The sequence below is a fragment of the Anomaloglossus baeobatrachus genome, chromosome 12 (assembly GCF_048569485.1).
Source record: "Anomaloglossus baeobatrachus isolate aAnoBae1 chromosome 12, aAnoBae1.hap1, whole genome shotgun sequence".
NCBI lineage: Eukaryota > Metazoa > Chordata > Amphibia > Anura > Aromobatidae > Anomaloglossus > Anomaloglossus baeobatrachus.
Genome location: NC_134364.1, coordinates 81,850,990 through 81,877,319, shown reverse-complemented (window position 1 = coordinate 81,877,319; position 26,330 = coordinate 81,850,990). Strand labels below are relative to the sequence as shown.

General features: G+C 45.8%; 1 protein-coding gene across 1 annotated transcript in view; it reads right to left on the bottom strand.

Annotated features, from left to right (window-relative positions):
* Positions 1-17,522: 17,522 nt before the first annotated feature.
* The window catches only part of SCFD1 (sec1 family domain containing 1), a 165,306-nt gene continuing 156,498 nt past the window's right edge, over positions 17,523-26,330 (bottom strand). Inside the window, exons 24-25 of the mRNA XM_075330962.1 lie at positions 20,593-20,661; positions 17,523-17,869 (exon numbers count right to left, since the gene is read on the bottom strand). Of these exons, the coding sequence (XP_075187077.1) occupies positions 17,846-17,869; positions 20,593-20,661 (93 nt within the window). The 3' untranslated portion in view covers positions 17,523-17,845. The remainder of the gene's footprint in view (positions 17,870-20,592; positions 20,662-26,330) is intronic.

The following is a 26,330-nucleotide window of genomic DNA, read 5'->3' as shown; positions in this document are numbered from 1 at the left end:
ATGGGGAGGGGGTATGTGAACAGGCTGGATGGGGGGGGGGGTATGTGAACAGGCTGGATGGGGGGGGGGTATGTGAACAGGCTGGATGGGGGGGGGGGGGTATGTGAACAGGCTGGATGGGGGGGGGGGGGGTATGTGAACAGGCTGGATGGGGGGGTATGTGAACAGGCTGGATGGGGGGGGGTATGTGAACAGGCTGGATGGGGGGGGTATGTGAACAGGCTGGATGGGGGGGGGGTATGTGAACAGGCTGGATGGGGGGGGGTATGTGAACAGGCTAGATGGGGGGGGGGGGTATGTGAACAGGCTAGATGGGGGGGGGGGTATGTGAACAGGCTGGATGGGGGGGGGTATGTGAACAGGCTGGATGGGGGGGTATGTGAACAGGATGGATGGGGGTTTATAGCAGGATCATATACAAGGCAGGAGGATCATTACCAGGATGGGGTACCTTAGTAGAGAATTTGGGGACATTACCCCCATAACAGTGTCAGCAGCAGATCCTCGCCCCATAACAGTGTGTCATGACCACATTTTTTGCTTAAAGTTTTATTTTCCCATTTTCCTCCTCTAAAACCAGGGTGCGTCTTATAGTCCGGTGCGTCTTATAGTCCGAAAAATACGGTAAGTATGGCATCAAATTCGTACTGACATAAAGAATAAAGTTAACACTTTATTTGTGTGGCATGACAAACAGCGTAATATTTAAAACGGAAATAAAACAGTGACAAAATTGTTTTGCTTATATTCCTTCTCATAAAAAAGTACTTTCGATTTGGGGAAAATCGATTCACCTGTGAAAAGAATTTCTCATCTGAATCCAAATTTCAGGATATTAGCCCATTTGCTCATGCTTATGAATCATCCTTCAAATCTAATCTTGAAGTTCCTACAACACCACACCAATCAGCTGTCATAAGCTTCAATAGTGGCTGAATATAAAGGTGCAAAACCATTCAATGTGTAGCGTCTGCTGTAGTGTACAGAAAAACAGCTCCTATTCACATGCTTCTCTATTCTCTAAAGCAGAAGGTACATTGGTAATCTTCTTTGCAATACCTTTCTGATATGATTCAGTTTGTCATATACAGGGCCATGTTTAGCTTCCAATCCCAGCACTTTACCCGGCTCTTCCCGATTATCCTGGTGCAGTGGCAATCAGGGAATAAGGGGTTAATCGCAGCCCACAACTACCACTAAGCCCTATATTAGTAATGGGACACATGTATAAGACCCCCCCATTACTAATCTATAAGTGAAAAGAAATTAACACAAACACCCAAAAGAAGGGAATTTTGTTTACTTACCGTAAATTCCTTTTCTTCTAGCTCCTATTGGGAGACCCAGACAATTGGGTGTATAGCTTCTGCCTCCGGAGGCCACACAAAGTATTACACTTTAAAAGTGTAACCCTCCCCTCTGCCTATACACCCTCCCGTGGATCATGGGCTCCTCAGTTTTGGTGCAAAAGCAGGAAGGAGGAAAACTTATAATTGGTCTAAGGTAAATTCAATCCGAAGGATGTTCGGAGAACTGAAAACCATGAACCAAAAGAACAATTCAACATGAACAACATGTGTACACAAAAGAACAACCAGCCCGAAGGGCACAGGGGCGGGTGCTGGGTCTCCCAATAGGAGCTAGAAGAAAAGGAATTTACGGTAAGTAAACAAAATTCCCTTCTTCTTTGTCGCTCCATTGGGAGACCCAGACAATTGGGACGTCCAAAAGCAGTCCCTGGGTGGGTAAAAGAATACCTCGATAAAAAGAGCCGAAACGGCCCCCTCTTACAGGTGGGCAACCGCCGCCTGAAGGACTCGCCTACCTAGACTGGCGTCTGCCGAAGCATAGGTATGCACCTGATAGTGTTTCGTGAAAGTGTGCAGACTAGACCAGGTAGCTGCCTGACACACCTGCTGAGCCGTAGCCCGGTGCCGCAATGCCCAGGACGCACCCACGGCTCTGGTAGAATGGGCCTTCAGCCCTGAAGGAAGCGGAAGCCCAGAAGAACGGTAGGCTTCAAGAATCGGTTCCTTGATCCACCGAGCCAAGGTTGACTTGGAAGCCTGCGAACCCCTACGCTGGCCAGCGACAAGGACAAAGAGCGCATCTGAACGGCGCAGGGGCGCCGTGCGAGACACGTAGAACCGGAGTGCCCTCACTAGATCTAATGAGTGCAAATCCTTTTCGCATTGGTGAATTGGATTAGGGCAAAATGAAGGTAAGGAGATATCCTGATTGAGATGAAAAGGAGATACCACCTTAGGGAGAAATTCCGGGACAGAACGCAGAACCACCTTATCCTGGTGAAAAACCAGGAAGGGGGCTTTGCATGACAGCGCTGCAAGCTCCGACACTCTTCGGAGTGATGTAACTGCCACTAGAAATGCCACCTTCTGGGAAAGACGTGATAAAGAGACATCCCGCAGCGGCTCGAAAGGTGGTTTCTGAAGAGCCGTTAGCACCCTGTTAAGGTCCCAGGGTTCCAGCGGACGCTTGTAAGGTGGGACTATGTGGCAAACTCCCTGCAGGAACGTGCGGACCTGCGGAAGCCTGGCCAGGCGCTTTTGAAAAAATACGGAGAGCGCCGAAACTTGTCCCTTAAGAGAGCCGAGTGACAACCCCTTGTCCATTCCGGATTGAAGGAATGAAAGAAAAGTGGGTAAGGCAAACGGCCAGGGAGTAAAACCATTATCAGAGCACCAGGATAAGAAGATCCGCCAAGATCTGTAATAGATCTTGGCGGACGTTGGTTTCCTGGCCTGCCTCATAGTGGCAATGACATCCTGAGATAATCCTGAAGACGCTAGGAGCCAGGACTCAATGGCCACACAGTCAGGTTGAGGGCCACAGAATTCAGATGGAAAAACGGCCCTTGTGACAGCAAGTCTGGGCGGTCTGGAAGCGCCCACGGTTGACCCACCGTGAGATGCCACAGATCCGGGTACCACGATCGCCTCGGCCAATCTGGAGCGACGAGAATGGCGCGACGACAGTCGGACCTGATCTTGCGTAACACTCTGGGCAGCATCGCCAGAGGAGGAAATACATAAGGCAGTCGAAACTGCGACCAATCCTGAACTAATGCGTCCGCCGCCAGAGCTCTGTGATCTTGGGACCGGGCCATGAATGCCGGGACTTTGTTGTTGTGTCGTGACGCCATGAGATCGACGTCCGGCGTTCCCCAGCGGCGACAGATCTCTCGAAACACGTCTGGGTGAAGAGACCATTCCCCCGCGTCCATGCCCTGACGACTGAGAAAATCTGCTTCCCAGTTTTCTACGCCCGGGATGTAAACTGCGGAGATCGTGGAGGCTGTGGCTTCCACCCACTGCAGAATCCGCCTGACTTCCTGGAAGGCCTGACAACAGCGCGTGCCGCCCTGGTGGTTGATGTATGCGACGGCAGTGGCGTTGTCCGACTGTATACGGATCTGTCTGCCCTCCAGCCACCGATGGAAAGCCAATAGGGCTAGATACACTGCCCTTATCTCCAGAACATTGATCTGAAGGGAGGACTCTACCGGAGTCCAGGTTCCCTGAGCCCTGTGGTGGAGGAAAACCGCTCCCCACCCTGACAGGCTCGCGTCCGTGGTGACCACAGCCCAGGTTGGGGGTAGGAAGGATTTTCCTTGCGATAGAGAATTGGGAAGGAGCCACCACTGAAGAGACGTCTTGGTTGCAAGGGACAGAGAGACGTTCCTGTCGAGGGAAGTCGACCTCCTGTCCCATTTGCGGAGAATGTCCCATTGGAGTGGCCACAGATGGAATTGCGCGAACGGCACTGCCTCCATCGCTGCCACCATCTTCCCCAGGAAGTGCATGAGGCGCCTCAAGGGGTTTGACTGACCCCGAAGAAGAGATTGCACCCCTGCCTGCAGAGAAAGCTGTTTGTCCAGCGGTAGCTTGACTACCGCTGACTGTGTATGAAACTCCATCCCGAGGTAAGTCAGTGATTGGGTCGGTGTCAACTTGGATTTTGGGAAGTTGATTATCCACCCGAACTGCTGGAGAGTCGCCAGAGCGACGGTAAGGCTGTGTTGACACGCCACCCGAGAAGGTGCCCTGACTAGGAGATCGTCTAAGTAGGGAATCACCGAGTGGCCCTGAGAGTGTAGGACCGCCACAACGGATGCCATGACTTTGGTGAACACCCGTGGGGCTGTCGCCAGGCCGAAAGGCAAAGCCACGAACTGAAGGTGTTCGTCCCCGATGGCGAAACGAAAGAAGCGTTGATGTTCGGGTGCGATCGGCACATGGAGATAAGCATCTTTGATGTCGATCGATGCTAGGAAGTCTCCTTGTGACATCGAGGCGATGACCGAGCGGAGAGATTCCATCCGAAACCGTCTGGTGCTCACATGTCTGTTGAGTAGTTTGAGGTCCAGAACGGGACGGAATGATCCGTCCTTCTTTGGCACCACGAACAAGTTGGAGTAAAAGCCGCGACCATGTTCCTGAGGGGGAACAGGGATCACAACTCCTTCTGTCTTCAGAGCGTCCACTGCCTGAAAAAGTGCGTCGGCCCGAGCGGGGGGCGGAGAGGTTCTGAAGAAACGAGTCGGAGGACGAGAGCTGAACTCTATCCTGTAATCGTGAGACAGAATGTCTCTCACCCATCGGTCTTGAACATGTGGCCACCAGGCGTCGCAAAAGCGGGAGAGCCTGCCACCGACCGAGGATGCGGTTCGGGGATGCAGAGAGTCATGAGGAGGCCGCCTTGGAGGCAGTGCCTCCGGCGGCCTTTTGGGGGCGTGACTTAGACCGCCACGCATAGGAGTTCCTCTGGCCTTTCTCCGGCCTGCTGGACGAAGCGGATTGGGACTTGGCGGAGGGACGAAAGGACCGGAACCTCGATTGAATTTTCCGTTGCTGAGGTCTCTTAGGTTTGGACTGGGGTAAGGAGGAGTCCTTTCCCTTGGATTCCTTAATAATCTCATCCAATCGTTCGCGAAACAATCGGTCGCCAGAAAACGGCAAACCGGTTAAGAACCTCTTGGAGGCCGAGTCTGCCTTCCATTCGCGCAGCCACATGGACCTGCGGACTGCCACAGAATTAGCGGATGCCACCGCTGTATGGCTAGCAGAGTCTAGGACTGCGTTCATGGCGTAGGAAGAAAAAGCTGACGCTTGAGAAGTCAGAGACGCAACCTGCGGAGCAGAGTTACGTGTGACTGCATTAATCTCAGCCAGACAAGCTGAGATAGCTTGGAGTGCCCACACGGCTGCAAAGGCCGGGGCAAAAGACGCGCCCGTGGCTTCATAGATGGATTTCACCAGGAGCTCTATCTGCCTGTCAGTGGCATCTTTTAGCGATGAACCATCTGCAACCGATACCACAGATCTAGCCGCCAATCTAGAGACTGGAGGATCCACCTTGGGACACTGAGCCCAACCCTTAACTACGTCAGAGGGGAAGGGGTAACGTGTGTCAGTAAGGCGCTTAGTAAAGCGCTTGTCCGGAACCGCTCTGGGCTTCTGGACAGCATCTCTGAAGTTAGAGTGATCGAAAAACGCACTCCGTGTACGTTTGGGGAACCGAAACTGGTGTTTTTTTCCTGCTGAGAAGCCGACTCCTCTACAGGTGGAGGCGGGGGAGACAGATCTAACACCTGGTTGATGGACGAGATAAGATCATTTACTAAGGCGTCCCCTTCAGGTGTATCAAGATTGAGGGCAACGTCAGGTTCAGAGCCCTGAGCTGCGACGTCCGCCTCGTCCTCCAGAGAGTCCTCAAGCTGGGAACCCGAGCAGCGTGAAGAAGTCGGGGAAGATTCCCAGCGAGCCCGCTTAGCCGGTCTGGGACTGTGGTCCGGGCAGGAGTCCTCCGCGTGGGACCTAGGGCCCAATCTGGGAGCGCGCTGCGGCGCGGACCGAGAGGGGCCTGGAGGCGACGATCCAACAGGGACCGGGGCCTGTGTAAGGACCGGTCTGGACTGCAAAGCTTCTAGCAGCTTGGCAGACCATTTGTCCATAGACTGAGCCATGGATTGTGAAAGTGACTCAGAGAGTTTCTCAGCAAAAACGGCAAACTCTGTCCCTGCCGCCTGGACAGGGGGAGCAGGGGGGTCTACCTGAGCCGAGGGGCCCACTAGTGACCGAGGCTCCGGCTGAGCAAGCGAAACAGGGGTCGAGCATTGCTCACAGTGAGGGTAGGTGGAACCCGCAGGTAACATAGCCCCACAAGAGGTACAGGTCGCAAAAAAACCCTGTGTCTTAGCACCTTTGCTCCTTGTGGACGACATGCTGTTGTCTCCTAGGAGAGTGATCACTGAGGGTATATGGGAAGGGGTATACAGCCCGACCGAACAGAAATATGTATATAAATACGTATCTATTCCGGCACCCTAGGGGGGACCAGCACCGGGTGACTGGTGTGGCTTACCGACCGCTAAAAAGCGGAGTGTGTGTCCTCCAGATTCCCTGCCTTAGGTCTCCCAGAGCTGCAGAGCTCTTCCCTGATAATCCTCCACCGGCAGAATGCCAAAAACATGGCTGCCGGAACTCTCAGGGGAGGAGTGGAGCCGTGGGCGGTGCTAGAAAAAGTGCGGGAATCTGGGGTCCCCACAGTGATCAGTGAGGGGGGAGGAAACATACAGGATGCTCCGGCCCTCACATCCGACGTCAGGTCGGCAGTCCCGCCCTTACCCCTGACAGGCAGGCCCGGGGGCGGGATTTTTGCTACTAGGCCGCGATGAAGCCGGGGACTAAATTTAATACCGCGGCCGACAAGCAGGCGCGGTCGGCGCGGAAGTCCGCCGGTCTTCACAAATCAGCAGCTGCTGCAGCGTCCGGGAAGAAGGCGCTCCATGCACAGTCCCCATTGGGACACAGAGTACCTTATAGATGCAGGGCCCGGTCCCTGAGGATGAATAGACTCCTGTCCGGCAGATTCCCACAGGGGCTGCGGAGGGAGCCCGGTCCCAGTGAATGGATGACCGGTCAGGATCCCACTTCTCCCAGAGCCACTAAGGGATGGTGAAGGAAAACGGCATGAGGCTCCGGCCTTTGTACCCGCAATGGGTACCTCAACCTTAACAGCACCGCCGACATAGTGGGGTGAGAAGGGAACATTCCGGGGGCCCCGTGGGGGTCCTCTTTTCTTCCAACCGATATAACTAATCTGAGAATGCATGAGTGGATGTGTGCCTCCTTCCACACAAAGCATAAAACTGAGGAGCCCGTGATCCACGGGAGGGTGTATAGGCAGAGGGGAGGGGTTACACTTTTAAAGTGTAATACTTTGTGTGGCCTCCGGAGGCAGAAGCTATACACCCAATTGTCTGGGTCTCCCAATGGAGCGACAAAGAAATGTTTTATTTGAAATAAAAGACAAAAAAGCACTCTTTCACCACTTTATTAACCCCAAAACATCACTGCAGTTCTGACGTAATCCACATGAGGTCCCGCGACGATTTCAGCTCTGCTACATATCTGAATTCACACAGAGTGGCCATAGAACATGACCACCCCTGAGTCACAGAAATGAGCAGTGACGTCACTCAGGTGATTTGCGGTCACTGCTAGAGGACCACGGGAAACTCCTGCTTTGACAACAAATCACCTGAGTAACGTCACCGTTGACCGCGTAGCTCAGTCAGTCTGTCTGAACCTCACAACAGGCGGTCATGTTCTATGGCTGCTCAGTGTGAATTCAGATATGTAGCAGAGCTGGAATCATTGTGGGACCTCGTGTGGATTACGTTGGACCTGCAGCGGTGTTTTAAGGTTAATAAAGTAATGAAAGAGGGTGCTTTTTTGTCTTTTATTTCAAATAAAGGATTTTTGGGTGTTTTGTGTTTATTTTCACTTACAGATTAGGACTTGGGTTGGGTATTCAGATTACAAGTAAGGAATGACCACAATTTCCACCTGGTAGTCTACAGAAGAGTAAGTGGTCTTTCCACCCACAGGATTTCACCAAGAAAGATGGCTGCTGGTTCTCAGTGTCAGCGTTATGAATCCAAAATAATTTCATATATTTTTGGGCCAGGACAAGAAATGTCACTTCCTTTTGGATGACGAATAGTGACTTATCATATAACAAAACAATATTCACTTGTCTTGTTCTGAACCTCTGCTCTGATTAATTGGCAATGGACCTTTAAACCTCAAGAACAATAACAACTGAGGGAATGCAGGTTTTTATTTCAAGGTGCTTTTATGTATTTCACAATAGCGTATTATTACTTATTGTTCACAGTATCAGATGATGAAGGTGTTTTACAATTATATATCCAGTATTTGAGCATAGAGGATCTAGAGAATGTAAAAAAACAAACATGTTGGCAATAACCTGAAATCATTGTGGCTGATAGCAGTGAGCAACAATAACCCTTGTAGCTCTCCAAGAGATTGTCTTTTATCTAAGGCTAAATTCACATCTGCGCTTGTATTTCTGAGTTTCTGTTGAGAAAACTCAATAGAAAATGGGATATCATGGTATACCAGCCTCCATGCAGGCTCTGATGTAGAAGTACTAAGAAAGCTGTTTTATGTGATCCAACCCAAGGCAAAGCAACAGAAAATGTTCACACTAAAGCCGGGGTGCACATATCACATGGCCACTCCAAAACATTGACTTTGTTGTCCTTAAGCCATTTTGTAACTAGTTTGGCAGTATGCTTTTGGTCATTGTATATTTGGAAGACCCATTTCTGCCCAAGCTTTAAGTTCCTGGCTGATGTTTTGAGATGTTCTTCAGTATTGCCATATAATCTTCTTTCATCATGATGTCATCTATTTTGTGATGTGCATCAGTCCCTCCTGCAGCAAATCAACCCCACATGATGCTGCCACCCTCATGTTTCACAGTTGGGATGGTGTTCTTAGGCTTTAAAACGTCTCCCTTTTTCCTCCAAACGTAACGATGGTCATTATGGCCAAACAGTTCAATTTTAGTTTTGTCAGATCACAGGACATGTCTCCAAAAATTAAGGTCTTTGTTCCTGTGTGCATTTGCAAATATTAGTATGGATTTTTTATGTTTCTTTTGGAGTAACAGCTTCTTCCTGGCAGAGTGGCCTTTCAGCTCATGTTGATATAATACTCATTTCACCGTGGATAATGACACCATCTTACCAGCTTCCGCCGGCATCTTTACAAGGTCTTTTGTTTTTGTTCTTGGGTTGATATACCCATGTCTCACCAAAACTCGTTTATCTCTGGTACACAGAACCCGTCTCCTTCCTGAGCGGTATGATGGCTGAACATTCCCATCTTGTTTATACTTGCGTATCATTGTTTGTAATGATGAGCAAGCCACCTTCAGGTATCTGAAATTGCGCCCAAGGATGAACCGGACTTGTGCAAATCCACAATTCTCTCCCTGAGATCTTAGCTAATTTCGTTTGACTTTCCCATGATGCTACAGAAAGTAGTGTATTTCAGGTGTGCATTAAAATACAATCGACAGGTGTCTCTAATGAACTCAGATGCTGTTAATAAACCAATCAGAAGCTTCCAAAGACATGACATCATCAGGTTTATTCTGATTTCATGTCATATAGTGAGAAAAACCTGCAGATGTGTATTTTTAGATAGTGTATATAAACTTCTGGTTTCAACTGTAACACTGGGGAACACAATTTTCATTGAGTTAGATCTAAAACTTGTTTCTGACTAACTTTTAACTGCTTCCCGACATTTCACATAAATTTACTTCATGGTCGGGAAGAGGTTCCCATAAAATTATGTAAATCTATGTCATGGTGACTGCACGGGCACAGGGGCTTTGCATGCGCGATTGACGCAGGTAGCTCAGCCCAAGTTATAGCTAAGCTCCAGCTGTCATAGCCAAGGTTGGTGCCCACACTGCTCCTGGCTGTTTAACCGCCTAAATGCCACTATCAATAGTGATTGCAGCATTTAGGAGGCTGCGAGAGCGATTGCCAACCGATCAGGACCCCAGCAACGTGATCACGGCGGCTTGATCATTCCCATGGAAAATTGCAAGCCTGCTAGACCATATAAATATAAAAGTCAAATGGCGCTCCTTCCCTTTCCGAGCCCTACCATGCACCCAAACAGTAGTTTTCCACCACATATTGGGTATCAGCATATTCAGGAGAAATTGTATGGTGCATTTTCTCTTACTACCCTTGTGAAAATGCAAACATTTCAGGTTAAAGTAACATTTTTGTGGAAAAAACTAAAATTTTAATCTTTTCCTTACACATTGCTTTTCCTGTAAGGTTAACAAACTTCTTGCATGTGGTTTTGAGCAGTTTGAGGGGTGCAGTTTTTAGAATGGTGTCACTTTTGGGTATTTTCTGTCAAATAGGCCTCTCAAAGTCATTTTAAATGTGATGTAGTTGCAAGAAAACATGTTTTTGTAAATTTTGTTGGAAAAATGATAGAAAGCTGATAAACTTTCAACCCTTGTAACTTCGTAACAAGAAAAAAATATTTTAAAAATGGTGCTAGTGTAAAGTAGACACGTGGTAAATGTTATTTATTAACTATTTTGTGAGACATAATTCTGATGTAAGGGCATTAAAATTCAAAGTATAAGAATTGGGAAATTTGTATTTTTTTGCCAAATTTCTGATATTTTTACAACTAAACACTATTATCCTACGTTTACCACTAACATGAAGTACAATCTAATATATAAAGCTGAATGTGTGTGTGTGTGTGTGTGTGTGTGTGTGTGTGTGTGTGTGTATGTATGTAGTATGTATATGTATGGATAGAGACAGACGCAGACAGGGAAAGAGACAGACACAAAGAGACAGACACAGGGAAAGAGGAAAAGAGACAGAGAGGGAAATAGATAGAGACAGTCAGAGACAGACAGGGAAAGAGACAGACAGACAAAGAGAGAGAGACAGAGAGATATATACAGAGGGGGAGACAGACATTATAATTACATTTCTATCTATTTGTTTTGTGGTTTTTGTGTGCAGAATACATTTTTGTTAATACATTCTATTTTGTTAACAGCAGTCATTAACCCGGGCAAAGCCGGGTAGTACAGCTAGTATATCAATAAAAAAACAGACTGAGTAAATAACTCTGGAACACTTCAATGGATCTCAGTGATTCTCATAGTGTGACACAGGTCAGAATTGAATACATTTGCCTGATCAGGAAGGTAAAAACAGGCTTAGGGTAAAGAGGTTAAATTCTGAATCCAAAAGTGACCCAAGTTTTTCTTTATCAAAACAACTTTTTAAACTACAGAATACCCTCCATTTGTCTCCAAAATCATACAAAATGTACATATAATGGAAAATAATTCAAAAAATAACATGAATGTAATGTTTATTTAAAGCATTTTTTATTCATGTAAAGGATACTGTATATTGTTACTGTGTTACATTGTGAGTAACTAGTAAAGTTAGATAAAAAAAAAATTACACTTAAACCTTTTCCTGGAATGTTCAACCTCTGGAGAATGTCACCTGATGCTCCAAAAATAGTCAGCCATTATATGTACATCCCATCTACCCTGATACTGTCCCTCAATGACCTTAATTTCTTGGTAGATTTGCTCATCGCTGACTGCACCAAGGTTTTCAGGGAAGTTAATACAGAAAATGCACCTTCATGCTCAAGTTACAACAAAGAGTTTCTGGCCAATTTTGGTGCAATTGTTTGCTTGTGTATTTCCTAGAAAGTCCTTGACAAGGTCTTTAAAAGACAACCAATAGGGATGAGCAAGCACGAACGGTAAAGTTCGTACTAGACACCTGGTGTCCAGGGGTCAAATTCGAACATAGACTTTTCAAAGAAGCCCATGTGCTGTTCATGTGCTAAAAGTTTGTTGAAAGGCTGCTGCACAGCCATTCAACAAGCTTTTCGGCATGGTGAAAATACTTGTACACTGCTGTAAACTGAGAACAAGCACGGTAAAGCAGATTATTGCAGGCTGCAGCACTCAGCTGTCTGCTTTACCTTGGCTGATTATCAAAATAGAGGGGCTCCCAAGCCGTTTTTTTTTTCTTTTTCAATGGTGTGGGGTCCCCCCCTATTTTGATAACCAGCTAATGTAAAGCAGACTATTCAGGGCTGGTATTATCAGGCTAGACGTCCCATGGTTATTTGGCCCTACCCAGCCTTAAAATAGCAGCCTATAGCCCACCCTGATGTGGCCTATAAGTTAAATGCGCCAATTCTGGTGCTTTTCCCAACTCTTCCAGATTGTCCTGCTGTGGTGGCAATCGGGGTAATACTTTTCTGTGAATTGACACCTGGCATCAAGTCCAGGGGGTTAGTAACATATGGGTGTCTATCAAACACCCCATTACTAACCACTTAAGTGTACAATTAAAAAAAATATACACACATAGGAAACAAATAGTTTATTTGAATAAAGACACCCCTACAGTCCCTTATTTATCAATTTAAAAAAAAAAAAAATCCTCGAAGTTCTGATGTAATCCAATGGTGTAATGTCTCACGATGTCACTCTCGCTCAGTGGCAGGTACGGAATTTCTCACACGTACTGTAAAATACAGAAGCAGAGCATGATCCCCTCCTTTTGGAAACTGGGTCGCAGGTTAGTATTCCAACATAATAACGACCCCGAACATACTTCCAAGACGACCACTGCCTTGTTAAAGAAATTTAGGGTAAAGATGCTGGACTGGGCAAGCATGACTCCAGACCTAAACCCTATTAAGCATCATAGGGCATCAAACGGAAGGTGGAGGTGCGAAAGGTGTGTAACATCCACCAGCTCCATGATGTCGTCATGGTGGAGTGGACAAGGATTCCAGTGGCGACCTATCAAGCTCTAGTGAGCTCCATGCCCAAGAGAGATACTTGAAAATAATGGTCGCCACAAAAAATAGACACTTTGGACACAATTTGGTCATTTTCACTTAGAGGTGTACTAACTTTGGTTGTCAGCGGTTTTGACATTAATGGCTGTGTGTTGGGTTCTTTTAGAAGAAACACTAAATTTACAGTGTTATACAAGCTGCGCACCGACTACTGTACGTTGCAACAAAGTGTCATATCTTCAGTTTTGTCCCATGAAAAGATATAACAGATTTACAAAAATGCGAGGGGTGTACTCACTTTTGTGACATACTGTAGCTGATGGTAGACTGAGATACTCTATTTTATATTTATTGTTTTTATATCCTGAAGTTTTCATTATACAAACGTAAAAGTCACTGGAATGATCTTTTGGCTCTCGCCAAATCACAGGTACTCTTAGGGCCGCTTTACACGCTACGACATCGCTAGCAATTGCTAGCGATGTCGAGAGCGATAACACCCGCCCCCGTCGTACGGCCGATATGTGGTGATCGCTGCCGTAGGAGACATTATCGCTACGGCAGCGTCACACGAACATACTTGTTCAGCGACGTCGCTGTGACTGCCGAACAATGCCTCCCTCAAGGGGACAGTTCGTTCGGCGTCACCGCGACGTCACTAAGCGGCCGGCCAATAGAAGCGGAGGGGCAGAGATGAGCGGGACGTAACATCCCGCCCACCTCCTTCCTTCCTCATTGCCGGCGGACACAGGTAAGGTGAGGTTCCTCGTTCCTGTGGTGTCACACATAGCGATGTGTGCTGCCGCAGGAACGACGAACAACATCGTACCTGCAGCTGCAACAATAATTGGGAATGGACCCTCATGTCACCGATTAGCGATTTTGAACGTTTTTGCAACGATTCAAAATCGCTCATAGGTGTCACACGCAACGACATCGCTAATGTGGCCGGATGTGCGTCACAAATTCCGTGACCCCAACGACATCGCTTTAACGAAAATTTCAATAAACAAAACAGTACCTGCACACGACTGTTGTGTACGTTGAAAACGGTTTACTTATCATAACAAATGGGAATTATGGATGTTCAAAAAAAACAAAGATATTCTCACATTTATTGGGAGGCTAAATGAAAACTAAATTTACCTTAGTGAACCGTGTAAACCGGCACTTTTGAAACACTACTTATATTTTTCATGGAATTCATGAAAATGGGATATATAGCTATAGCGCAAAAACTTGATGTGATAAAGAAATTATAAGATCAGATTTGAATTCAGCACCACCCTCAAATTAGTCTAAAACTGTTCTTAAAGTCCATGCCAGAAAATGTATTTATTTAGTTTTTCTTGTAGACCAGTGTAATCAAATGAAAAATGCACAGGTAAAGCAGCAATTCCGGGCTACAACCTTATCCTTTTCCTAACCTTGCACATCTTTAAGCAGAAAAAAAAAATAAATTTCAGTGTCATGGGCTTTTTCCAGTACTGGTCACATGGACGTTACATACGCACACTCTGACAGCAGATGGACAACACACGGATGTACAAAACGGACCTTGCAACACGTGAGTTTTCTACATAGACAAGTGAAGAAGCCCTAAGCTGAAGCAAGCAAGCTGCAAGGCTTAAAACATACAATTCAAGGATGACTGTCTTGTCAAGGTCCGGTCTGTTGTTCATTTGCTGTGTTTGTTTAATCTGCATTTATCATTGCTCGGACCACAATGTCACACACATGGCAGTCCGACACGCTCCTTCTCTGATTGACAACTTACTGTCAATCGGGGACAGCTGTCTCAGCTCTGCTGCATGGCTAAATCTAAAAATTCTGATTATATCAGATTCGCTGCACCCAATAATCTAAGTAACACATCGTTGCATTCAGAATCTCTTTGCCTACATTATCCTCTTAGATGAGGTAGTAAAATCCTGCTGACAGATTCCCTTTAAATGTTACTGTACATCCAATCTGCCTTAGCCATGTAAAAAGAAATGAAAAACATTGTAAACAGCTTTAAATCCTTGGAGAGTGAATTAATGCATCCACCCAGTGATGCACTACACAAAGGAGCAATTCCACTTGCAAGGAGGTTGTTTTATCTGGTGTGTCAGTATTAGCTCTTTAGAATATACTGAAAAAGGACAAATCCTCTAAACAACACTATTACCCATGTATGGGTTAAATAAGTAGAGGTGTAACTGAGAATTTGTGGAGGAAAAAAAGCAGATGTTTGAACCAATTACATCCAATACCTGGAATCGGCAGCTATATTCCCTTTCCCGGTCCTAATAAACTTCAGCTGTAGAACATGAAATAGCATTACAGGGTGAGCTGGAGATTTATGTTGTTAAGCAGAAATAAACAATGCAAATCGGAGTTTAAAAAAAACATCTTGTGGAAATAGCATGAATCTTGTTAGGTTGCATAAATACAGACAAACTTGGTTCAACAATTCTTAAGACTTAGCTGCTTGACTTGGGAAAAATGGAAATATCTGGCCAACCAATGCTACCTTTTTGACCTATGGTATTTGGACAATTGCACTATATCAATTATGTATCGTTTAATTATAACCCCTCAATAACAAGTCATGACCTAGTGCATGCATCCGGGTCTAGCAGGTGATGGTAGTGATTATTGATGAGATATCTAGACAGAAGGTGGAGAAAGGGGTTGAGCTCTGTTTCTAGGTCCTCCCTTTGCCTATAGCTCCTTCCCCTTCCCGCCATCATAGAATCTCCTCAGTAGTAGCTCTCATATCCTATCTCAGTAATGGGAAAGTCTTCACTGAATACAGACTTGACCTCCAGAATTAAGAATTTTGATAATGACTGATCAATTGTGGTAGAAAAAGAAGCAGATTTCTCTAAGATATATTACAAAGATGCTTATTTTCATGTGTACTATTGATTTAGCAAATTAACATTAAAACAACAGTTACGCTTAAACAAATTTAGATGTGTGTCCAACCTAACAGGTCAATTAATGAATTATGACGTATCTGTGTTTCTATGGTTTCAGTACATCTCAGTAATCATTAGAATACTCCTATTTAATGTATTTTATCATACGAAAGACTTTAAAAGACTTCCCCAAAAATGTAATAAAATCGCAACTCATCCTAGTAACGCGTCAGTGTAAAGGAACACTGCTCCCGAGTCCTGTGTCTCAACTGTCAGAAGCCCAGCATTGTAAGCAAACATAGCAAAGCTGCTGAAGAAGTGTGGGATAAAAAAGTAAATAAATCTCATCCTTGACTGACTGAGCATGGAGAACTTATCCCGGAGAACAAAATCCCTGGTGCTCAGTCAGCAGGAGCGATTAATTTCTTCTGATGTCACATACTGGCTTTCTGGCAGTTGAGACAGGTTTCGGGGGACTGTGCTTCTTCAGGTTTTTGACTTTCCTGGCACATGACTAGGACGAACTGCCCTTTGAATTACGTGATGAGGGAAATATAAATGACATTCTTGGAAAACCCCTTTAAGAATAGAACTTTCAGAGACTACATGTACACATCAACTTGGTTTTGCGTTTCTTTATTTTTTCTAGTGGACATGATATAAAAACAGAAAATAAATGGCAGTAACCAAAGTGGTCATTCAGCATTATTATTTATCTTTCTCTTCATTTGTATAGTACATCAAGTAAAAGGTGGTGCAGGTATTTCTTTCACTGGTCCGTTTGTTGTTATATTATCAGCTCCGTCCCCATCCATTCTTACATCACCTGACCCAAATTCTGTGGATGTCAGTCTCCCTATACATGCCTGAGACTCGTACCAAGGCTCCCAGAGAAATGCATAGAAAGACCAATTTCCATTCCACACAGATGACGCTACATAATTTGGATAGTCGTGCTTTTTCTAAGAGTGCCCATTCACATTGGATAAAAATTGATGGAACCCGTGGATTTTGACCACCATCTAATATGTCAGGAAAAATAAGGATTTGGAGGTTGAAATTCATTGTCCTGATCCCCTTCTTCTGTGGGCGGAAAAGCCCCTTCTCATAGTGAACATACAAATGAGAACACAGTTACACTGGGCTCAGCTCAGTGTTCCTGTGTATGATTGAGTCATTTGGTCGACAGACATCTAATGTGTATACCCAATTTAACACTAGAAGTCCCAGAGAGGGGTCATTTGACATTTCTACAATTGGAACCCTATGGAGCTCGAAATTCCTGGGAATTCTAGTGTTAAAGGCGTTGTCCACTACTAAGGACAACAACTTTTGATTCCACTCATTTTCCCCAATTAAAATAAAAGACCCTGTACTCACCTCCTATTCTGGCGCCGTTTCAATTCTGTCAGTAACTGCGGTTTGGGGCTCACGTGACATTATGACATCATGCGAGCCCCGTGTCCAATCACTGCTGGCTTCTCATTCCACACCTTCGGACCAAATGAGCAATCAACAGTGAGTGAGTGGCCGCTGCAGCGTCACTTCCTGTTGATTAACTCATTTGATCCAAAGGCAGAGAGCAAGAAGCCAGTGGTGATTGGACGCGGGGCTCCCATGATGTCACGATGTCATGTGAGTCCCAAATTGCAGTTACTGACCGCGCTCGATCGGCACCAGAACGGGAATTGAGTACAGGGTCTTTTATTTGAACTAGTAGTGGACAATCCATTTAAGTCTAGTTGATATTATTTATCATCCACATTAGATAGGGAGGTCCCAAAGTCAAAATTTTCCCATTTGCCGTACACTTTTTAGGGTATCCATGTCACAATATTTGCTGTGTTGCCCTCAAATACTGTTTAAATATATGAACTCTCAACATACATTATGCTTTATAAAATTATACATTTGTTGTTTTATTTGGAAATGATCTCTGTTGACAGAGATTGTATTAATGCCTAGATAAAGAGGTTGGACACCTCCAACATATTAAATAAATGGAGTAGGTAAAAAAAATCTTGTCAATTCATATGCATAGAATACAATAGATGTGTCCTGGGAGTAGTTTTACTGTTCCACTTCCACCCTTGCAGACCCTTGAGTTGGTGATGGGTTAATTGAACAGTACAAAGTATGGGCCATATCTTTAGTCCCGGGAGTTTAGTTCACAGACACCAGAGAGGACTGCAATGTGGTCACTGATGCCTCTTACTTTTGTCCAAGCTGAGACAACTGGAAGGGGAGAAAGGAAAAAAACATCAAATTAATAAAAAGTAACGTGTACGTGCTATAGAGAAGGAAAAGTTATGTAAAAGCAGTACTGTGAGACTAAATATTAACACATGTGCAGAGAACGGGATGAAAAATTACTTATTCTGTCTGAGAAGTCAACTTCAACAAGACGTTCCCAAGATTCCACTGTTTTAGCCTTTGTTCTTAGAGGCCACATATTGACGTGTGTGGGTAAAAATACATTAAAACTTCTGGATAGTAATTCATCTTACTTTATTGTGCAGTATTGTGGCATTAAAGATTAGAAGGTTTCACATACACGGTATCAAGCATAGACCTGCATATATATCATAAGAAAGATGATGCACTCTTGCGCCCTTATTTGAAGCCCATGGTAAATATTTCCCATTGTGTTTGTGCCATGTCTTTATGGGGTGCCTGCACTGTCCACAAGTGTAGGGCTGCTTTAGCACAATATACAGTACGAATGTACCAGAACAAGTAGACCCTGTTCACAACTCGTTTTTCTCGCTTTCCTGTTACCATACAAGCTGTGAAAAGTTCCAACTCGTACATCAACCAGGGGCTGTGATGGATGCCTTACAGTGTCATCTGATTGATGTTCAAGAAATCGCTTGGTTTATTAGTGTGTACACAGGCAAGTGTCTTAAAGCAATGTTTCTACCCTCAGTGGACTTACAGGCACAGTCACCTGTGCCTCTAAGTTACTAACTGGTAATCAGATTAGAGATGGCTATTTGTTATGGCAATGAACTGTGTTAGGTATTAAATTTAGGGCGATATTCCACCTTAGTTTATCCACGGTGGGAGTGAAGATATACCTCTTATGGGGCCCGGAGGTACGTAACCACGTCTTGTAGTACTATGGTGTATGGGTGGGTGCCCAGTTGGAACACAGAAATGATGCACCTTCAGTGGTGACGCAAATGAGAGTGCACACTCCCACTAAAGTCACCACTAAAGGTGCATTGTTAACATTAGACGACTGCGTTGTGTGTATTCGCCCTCACTCACATTAACTAGATAATTTTCTCTGACAAGTTAATTTCATTGCAAATCAAAAAAGTCCATGGAGCCTCTATTAAGACAAAACAATCACTGATCTCGGGGAGACCAACCAGAGAAAACACTGCCGGCAGCCAACGAGGGCACTCAATACAGTGAAATCATAGGTGCATTGCCCCCTGGGAAATATGCAAATCAAAACGTCCGTGGAGCCTCTGTTAGGAGTCTCGACACGGAGAATAGCCAGATATCCCTCCGGGAAGGACCTAGCCAAGGAGTGGCTCTTTTTCGGAAACCACCATAACCACCATATTAAGTGGCCCTTTTAGTCAATATCCAACTCTTTGACAAGTTTAAAGATATGACAAGAGAAATACCAAGGCCAGGTATCCATCCACAGACAGCTGTTTCAGTGTATTGCCCCACATCTGTGTGGAGTAGGATTCTGGCTAGGTGGGAGCAATGCCTAGTAGACCAACAAGACAAAACAATCACTGATCTTGAGGAGACCAGCCAGAGAAAACACCGCCGGCAGCCAACGAGGGCGCTCAATACAGTGAAATCCTAGGTGCATTGCCCCCTGGGAAATATGCAAATAAAAAAAAGTCCGTGGAGCCTCTGTTAGGAGTCTCAACACAGATACTAGCCAGATATCCCTCCTGGAAGGACCTAGCCAAGGATTGGCTCTTTTTAGGAGACCACCATAACCACCATATTAAGTGGCCCTTTTAGTCAATATCCAACTCTTAACGAGTTTAAAGATATGACAAGGGCAATGTACCTAGAATTTCACTGTGTTGAGCGCCTTTGCTGGCTGCTGGCAGTGTTTTCTCTGGCTGGTCTCCCCGAGATCAGTGATTGATTTGTCAAGTTAATTTCATTGTCAGACAGACATTGGTACCAGAACATTTAAACACAGCAACAAAGGCATGTAAATAGAAACATTTGTGTTCATCACCTTGTCCTAGAGAGACTAATTACTCCTTACCCAGTATAGAATGCATGTCCTTGAAAAAGACTCACTGAGGGTCGAAACACATGGACTGATGCTTTAAGACACATGCCTGTGTATACACTAATAAACCAAACAATTTCTTGAACATCAATCATTTTTCATTCTTTGGTGTGCCGAAGCTTTTCTTACTACTTTGGACTGATTTTAGCTTCTAGACACCCGCTCCTATAATAGTTGAGCCAGTTTTAACCTCTTCGTTGATTTTACAGTGTCAGCTGTCACTCCTATGATATGATATTATATGATATTATACATTTAAAACAAACAGTGATTGAAAAATGCATGACCTCTCAGTCTAAAGATTATCTATTTTCGGATGCAATACAGTTGACATCTGTCATCTGTAGACTGCCATGCTAAATAAAATTAAACTTTCACAGTATATGTTTTTCTTATTGAACTCCATGGGTGGAACAGCACTAGTTAGTATGGCACTTTTTTGCTTCTGTCTGACAATGGGACAGGCCATCACAAAAACCAGGTGACCTTCAATAACCTCAGCTAGCAAGCGAGTGCCATAGCTTAATCTCCAACACTTCAAAATCTCATGGCATTGGTTGTCAGTCTTTCTATATAAGAGGTGTGAATATTTCTTTATATAAGCAATATACCGTACAATATGCAGGTTGTACTTGTAAAGTCGAACCTGGACTTCTGGAAAAGAAGGCACTTGTTACATTACCTGCTTAACAAACTGTGCAGCATTGAACAGCTCGGTGCAGCCATAGAGAATGTGCTTTGCTTGTTTGGTCTGGTAAGAGAAAACAGAAAGGAAGGCAGTTTAACAGAGAGAGGAAATGCACAGGCTGAAATATGGAAGAAGGAGACAGCAAAGGTCCTACAAGTATAAAAATATTGGGACCCACCGGTCACGTTTGTCTCTCTGTTTTTAGAGACTAGTGACAGTCTTTGGACTGGAGCCTCTCATCTGGCTCTCTATATTTAAATGTTTTTTTGTTTCTGTTAATACTGAAATGGTTAAATATCAGTTCTTCTCTTGCAGCTTTTCCAAGCAGTTCCTTGCTGAGTGTTTCAGCTGCACTTATTTTGTAGTCACGCCCTTCAGGTTTAAATAGTAGTGTTACCCAGCAATCCCTGCTGAAGATACAAACTCATTTGGTCACTGACCGCCTTAGAGGAAGGTTCTGCTGAGAAAGTTTACTGCTCTCAGGCTTTATCCTTTTTGTTGCTTTTCCTCCCTGTTTGTCATACCTTACCTTGTGTCTGGTTAGTGCAGCGGTGGGGTCTAGTGTACCTCTCCTACCCTCCACTAGTCAGGGCACCTATAGGGTCTTCTCAGGGTCTCAGGTTCCTGCTCGACGACAGTTGCGGAGACTGTATAGGGACTGACTAGGAGAATAGGAACAGCTGCAGGTGAGTATAGGTGGTGTCCCAGCGCCCCCTCTCACTAGTTACAGGGCCCCCTTGGTTATTGTGTTCCCTGCTGTCTCATTTGTTAGTTGTGTTTTGTTGCGCGTCAGACGCACGTAGGTCTGAAAGCTCCAGCCACACTTGTCTTACCCAGCAAGCATAACATTACACTAAATTCAGGTTTCCCATTCAGTCTCATTGGCACAGGTATATAAAATCTAGTACTATGCCGTGTTGTCTGCCTTTGATAACATTTGTGAAAGATGTACTTGGTCAAAAGAGTTCACTGATATCAGTGAAGTCCTATTACAGGATGTCACCAATGGAAAGAGTTATAAAGCTTTACTGTAATATATATTCCACAATCACCTGTAAGTGATATTATTGAAACATGGAATGATTTAAGAAGCAAAGCATCTGGGCCACAAAGTGAGGAGCACAGTGCATAATAGTAATCCACCCTCTGCTGACTCGATACCTGTAGACTTCATATCTCCTCCGGCATTAACAGCAGCACAAAATAAGGCATGGGCTTTAATAGTTGAGCAGGCTAAAGCAAAGCTTACATCACCAAGCAAAATGCCATGAGTGGTATAAAGCAGCAGCCACTGGACTGGCTGGTGATGTTGCCAAAGAGAGAATGGGAGGGAGGGGAGCAGAAATGTCTGTATAGAAATCAATAGGCTACAGGTAATAGGTGGCTAGTATGTTAAGAGTTAACCTCTCTTGTGGAAGTTAGTTACTATCCACACACTCTCTGGCTCTAGAAGCCGGACTTCCATGGAAAAAAAGTTGCACATTATAAAAGACCAAGGGGGCGATTCCAAAAGACTGGCATAGTGCACACCAGTCTTTACGAAGCACTCGCTGAAGTACACTGACCCAATTTATTAGCATTATTATCAGTCACGTCAGGTACCCAGTGTGCGCCACCTCCAGAAATGTACGCTGGCGTTGTGGGGCCTATAAGCTGCGGCACCACCAGTGGGCTCTTATATACAGCATTCTAACATGCTGTATATAAGAGCCCAGACCGCTGTGTAGAAAAAGCAAGTCAAAGGCAAACTTGCTTTTTCCTGCTGTCTAATAAATTAAAGGGAACCAATCACCAGGATTTTCGCATATAAGCTAAAGCCAGTGCTATACTGGCACTATCAGGCTGATTCTATACATACCTGTAGTGGTCAGCTAGGATGTATAGGTTTGAAATTCAAGAAAGTGAAGTTTGTAAAATCAGCAGCTTCTTGAGTGACAGTTGCACCGGAGCAGATAATATATTCATAGTTATCACCTCCCCCTGTTAGAAATAGCATAAGCATTATACAAACGACTCACTTTGTCTTGCAGGACCTGTGGTGAGGTCATACCCATGTGATCTGGTATCCAGCTTTGGTGTCTGAGGCCCCGCCCCTTCTGGTCACATGGGTATGACCTCACACAGGTCCTGCTAGACAAAGTGAGTCGTTTGTATAATGCTTATGCTAATTCTAACAAGGGGAGGGGATAGCTATGAATATATTATCTGCTCCAGTGCAGCTGTCACTCAAGAAGCTGCTCATTTTATAAACTTTACTTTCTTGGATTTCAAAACCTAAACATCCGAGCTGACCACTGCAGGTATGTATAGAATCAGACTGATAGTGCCAGTATAGCACTGGCTTTAGCTTATATACGAGAATCCTGGTGATTGGTTCCCTTTAAGGCAATTTAAACTTGAGCATACCCCTTTAATACCGTGGGATTGTTTTTCAACAGTTGCCATAGGCCTAGACCTAGTAGGTGTAATGTTTAGGTGTCCTAATACTTTGGTCCACTCACAGTCAAAGAGTTAAACAGAAAATGAATATATTAGGATGATCAAAAGAATAATCCTGTGAAGTGTTCTGTAGAGCTGGCTATGTAAATAAAATCTATGCAACAGTCTGCAAAGGAAAGACAGACCTTAGCAACCGGCAGGAAGATCCAAGAACAAAGCAAAATCAGAGACAGATGCCGGCCATGAAATCTATTTTTATGGGAAAGAGTGTCTGCATGTCAATCAGCCAAAGTATTTGCTTGAGAAAGAGACCAAGGAAAGGTTACAATGAAGGAAAAATTGAAGATAGGGAATAAATAGTTAAAATGCAGGAGAACATCCGAGGGATGATAAATAGGTATAGCAGAATGTAAAAAATAATATACGGAAAAAGAACCAAAAAGTCTCGTGAAGTACCGTATTTTTCGCTTTATAAGACGCACTTTTCCTCCCAAAAATTTGGGAGGAAAATGGGGGGTGCGTCTTATAATCCGAATATAGCGGTACCTGGGGGTCCTGTCTGTGCGGCGATAGGGCGGCCGGGTGCCTGTGGCTGCGTGTAAGCGGCCGGGTACCTGTGCTTGCGTGCGGTGGCAGCCGGGTGCTGTGTGCCGGCGGCAGCCGGGTGCTGTGTGCCGGCGGCAGCCGGGTGCTGTGTGCCGGCGGCAGCCGGGTGCTGTGTGCCGGCGGCAGCCGGGTGCTGTGTGCCGGCGGCAGCCGGGTGCTGTGTGCCGGCGGCAGCCGGGTGCTGTGTGCCGGCGGCAGCCGGGTGCGGTGTGCCGGCGGCAGCTGGGTGCCACCCTCACACAGGCACTCGGCTGCCGCCCGCACCCAAGCACAGGTACCCTGCCGCTTGCACGCAAGGTGGGTATGCAGCCAGCTGGCTGCCACTCTGTGCGTGAGGGGCGGGCGGCTGTGCAGCAAGTTACCCAGTTTATCCGTGGTCCCACTTTCAAATGATGGCGCCGGGAGCGTGCGCGTGTGCAAATGGAGCTCTTGGATGAGAGCTCCATCTGCGAACACGCTGCTCCGGGAGTCAGCGCGTGCGCAGATGGAGCCCTGGGATGAGAGCTCCATCTGCGCATGCGCCGCTCCCCTCACCATTACTTGAATCGGGACCGCGGACACACTGGGAAAACACCGCATCGGTTTGCCCCACCACTGAGCCGTCGCCGCCGCTGCCAACACTGAGCCATCACCGCCGCTGCCACTATAAACAGAATGTGAGAAAACTGAGGGAAACAAGAAGAAACACATACCGGTATGTACAGTCATGGTCGAAAGTGTTGGCACCCTTGAAATTGTTCCAGAAAATGAAGTATATCTCCCAGAAAATGATTGCAATCACACATGTTTTGTTATAGGGCAAAGAAGGGAATTTTGTTTACTTACCGTAAATTCCTTTTCTTCTAGCTCCAATTGGGAGACCCAGACAGTGGGTGTATAGCTACTGCCTCTGGAGGCCGCACAAAGAACTACACTTAAAAGTGTAAGGCCCCTCCCCTTCTGGCTATACACCCTCCCGTAGGAGTACGGATTCCTCAGTTTTAGTACCAAAGCAAGAAGGAGGAAAGCCAATAACAGTTTCAAAAACAAATTCAATCCGATAACAAGATCGGAGAACTTAAGAAACAACATGAACAACATGTGCACCCGAAAAACGAAACCCTAAGAACAAATAGGGCGGGTGCTGGGTCTCCCAATTGGAGCTAGAAGAAAAGGAATTTACGGTAAGTAAACAAAATTCCCTTCTTCTTTTTCGCTCCTAATTGGGAGACCCAGACAGTGGGACGTCCAAAAGCAGTCCCTGGGTGGGTAAAAAGATACCACATGAACGGGCTGTCAGACAGCCTCTTCCTACAGGTGGGCCACCGCCGCCTGAAGGACCTGTCTACCTAGGCTGGCATCTGCCGAAGCGTAGGTATGCACTTGATAGTGTTTGGTAAACGTGTGCAGACTCGACCAGGTAGCCGCCTGGCACACTTGCTGAGCCGTAGCCTGATGCCGCAATGCCCAGGACGCACCCACGGCTCTGGTAGAATGGGCCTTCAGTCCAGATGGAATCGGAAGCCCAGCAGAACGGTATGTGTGAAGAATTGGTTCCTTGATCCACCGCGCCAGGGTGGATTTGGAAGCTTGCGATCCCTTATGCTGACCAGCGACTAGGACAAAGAGCGCATCAGAACGGCGTAGAGACGCCGTGCGAGAAATGTAAATCCTGAGTGCTCTCACCAGGTCCAACAGATGTAAACCCTTTTCAAATTGGTGAACTGGATGCGGACACAAAGATGGCAAAGTGATATCCTGATTGAGATGAAAGGAAGAAACCACCTTGGGAGAAAACTCTGGAATTGGACGCAGTACTACCTTGTCTTGGTGAAACACCAGGAAGGGAGATTTGCAAGATAACGCCGCTAGCTCGGACACTCTTCGAAGAGACGTGACCGCCACAAGAAAAACTACCTTTTGTGAAAGCCGAGAAAGGGGAACCTCTTTCAAAGGCTCGAAAGGCGGCTTCTGGAGAGCAATGAGAACCTTGTTCAGATCCCAGGGTTCCAATGGCCGTCTGTAAGGAGGAACGATATGACAAACTCCTTGGAGAAACGTGCGTACTTTAGAAAGCCGTGCCAAGCGCTTCTGAAAGAATACGGATAGCGCGGAGACTTGACCCTTAAGCGAGCTAAGCGACAAACCTTTTTCCAACCCAGACTGCAGGAAGGAAAGAAAAATTGGCAATGCAAATGGCCAGGGAGAAAACCCTTGAGCCAAGCACCACGCTAAGAATATCTTCCACGTCCTGTGATAGATCTTAGCTGAGGATGGTTTTCTAGCCTGTCTCATTGTGGCAACAACTTCATGAGATAAACCTGAGGCCGCTAGGATCCAGGACTCAATGGCCACACAGTCAGGTTCAGGGCCGCAGAATTCAGATGGAAAAACGGCCCTTGAGACAGCAAATCTGGACGGTTTGGTAGTGTCCACGGTTGGCCTACCGTGAGATGCCACAGATCCGGGTACCACGACCTTCTTGGCCAATCTGGAGCGACGAGTATGGCTCGATGGCAGTCGGACTTGATTTTCCGGAGAACTCTGGGTAACAATGCTAGAGGTGGGAACACATAGGGGAGTCGGAATTGCGACCAATCCTGAACCAAGGCGTCTGCCGCCAGCGCTCGGTGATCGTGAGACCGTGCCATGAAAACTGGGACCTTGTTGTTGTGCCGTGACGCCATCAGATCGACGTCCGGCGTCCC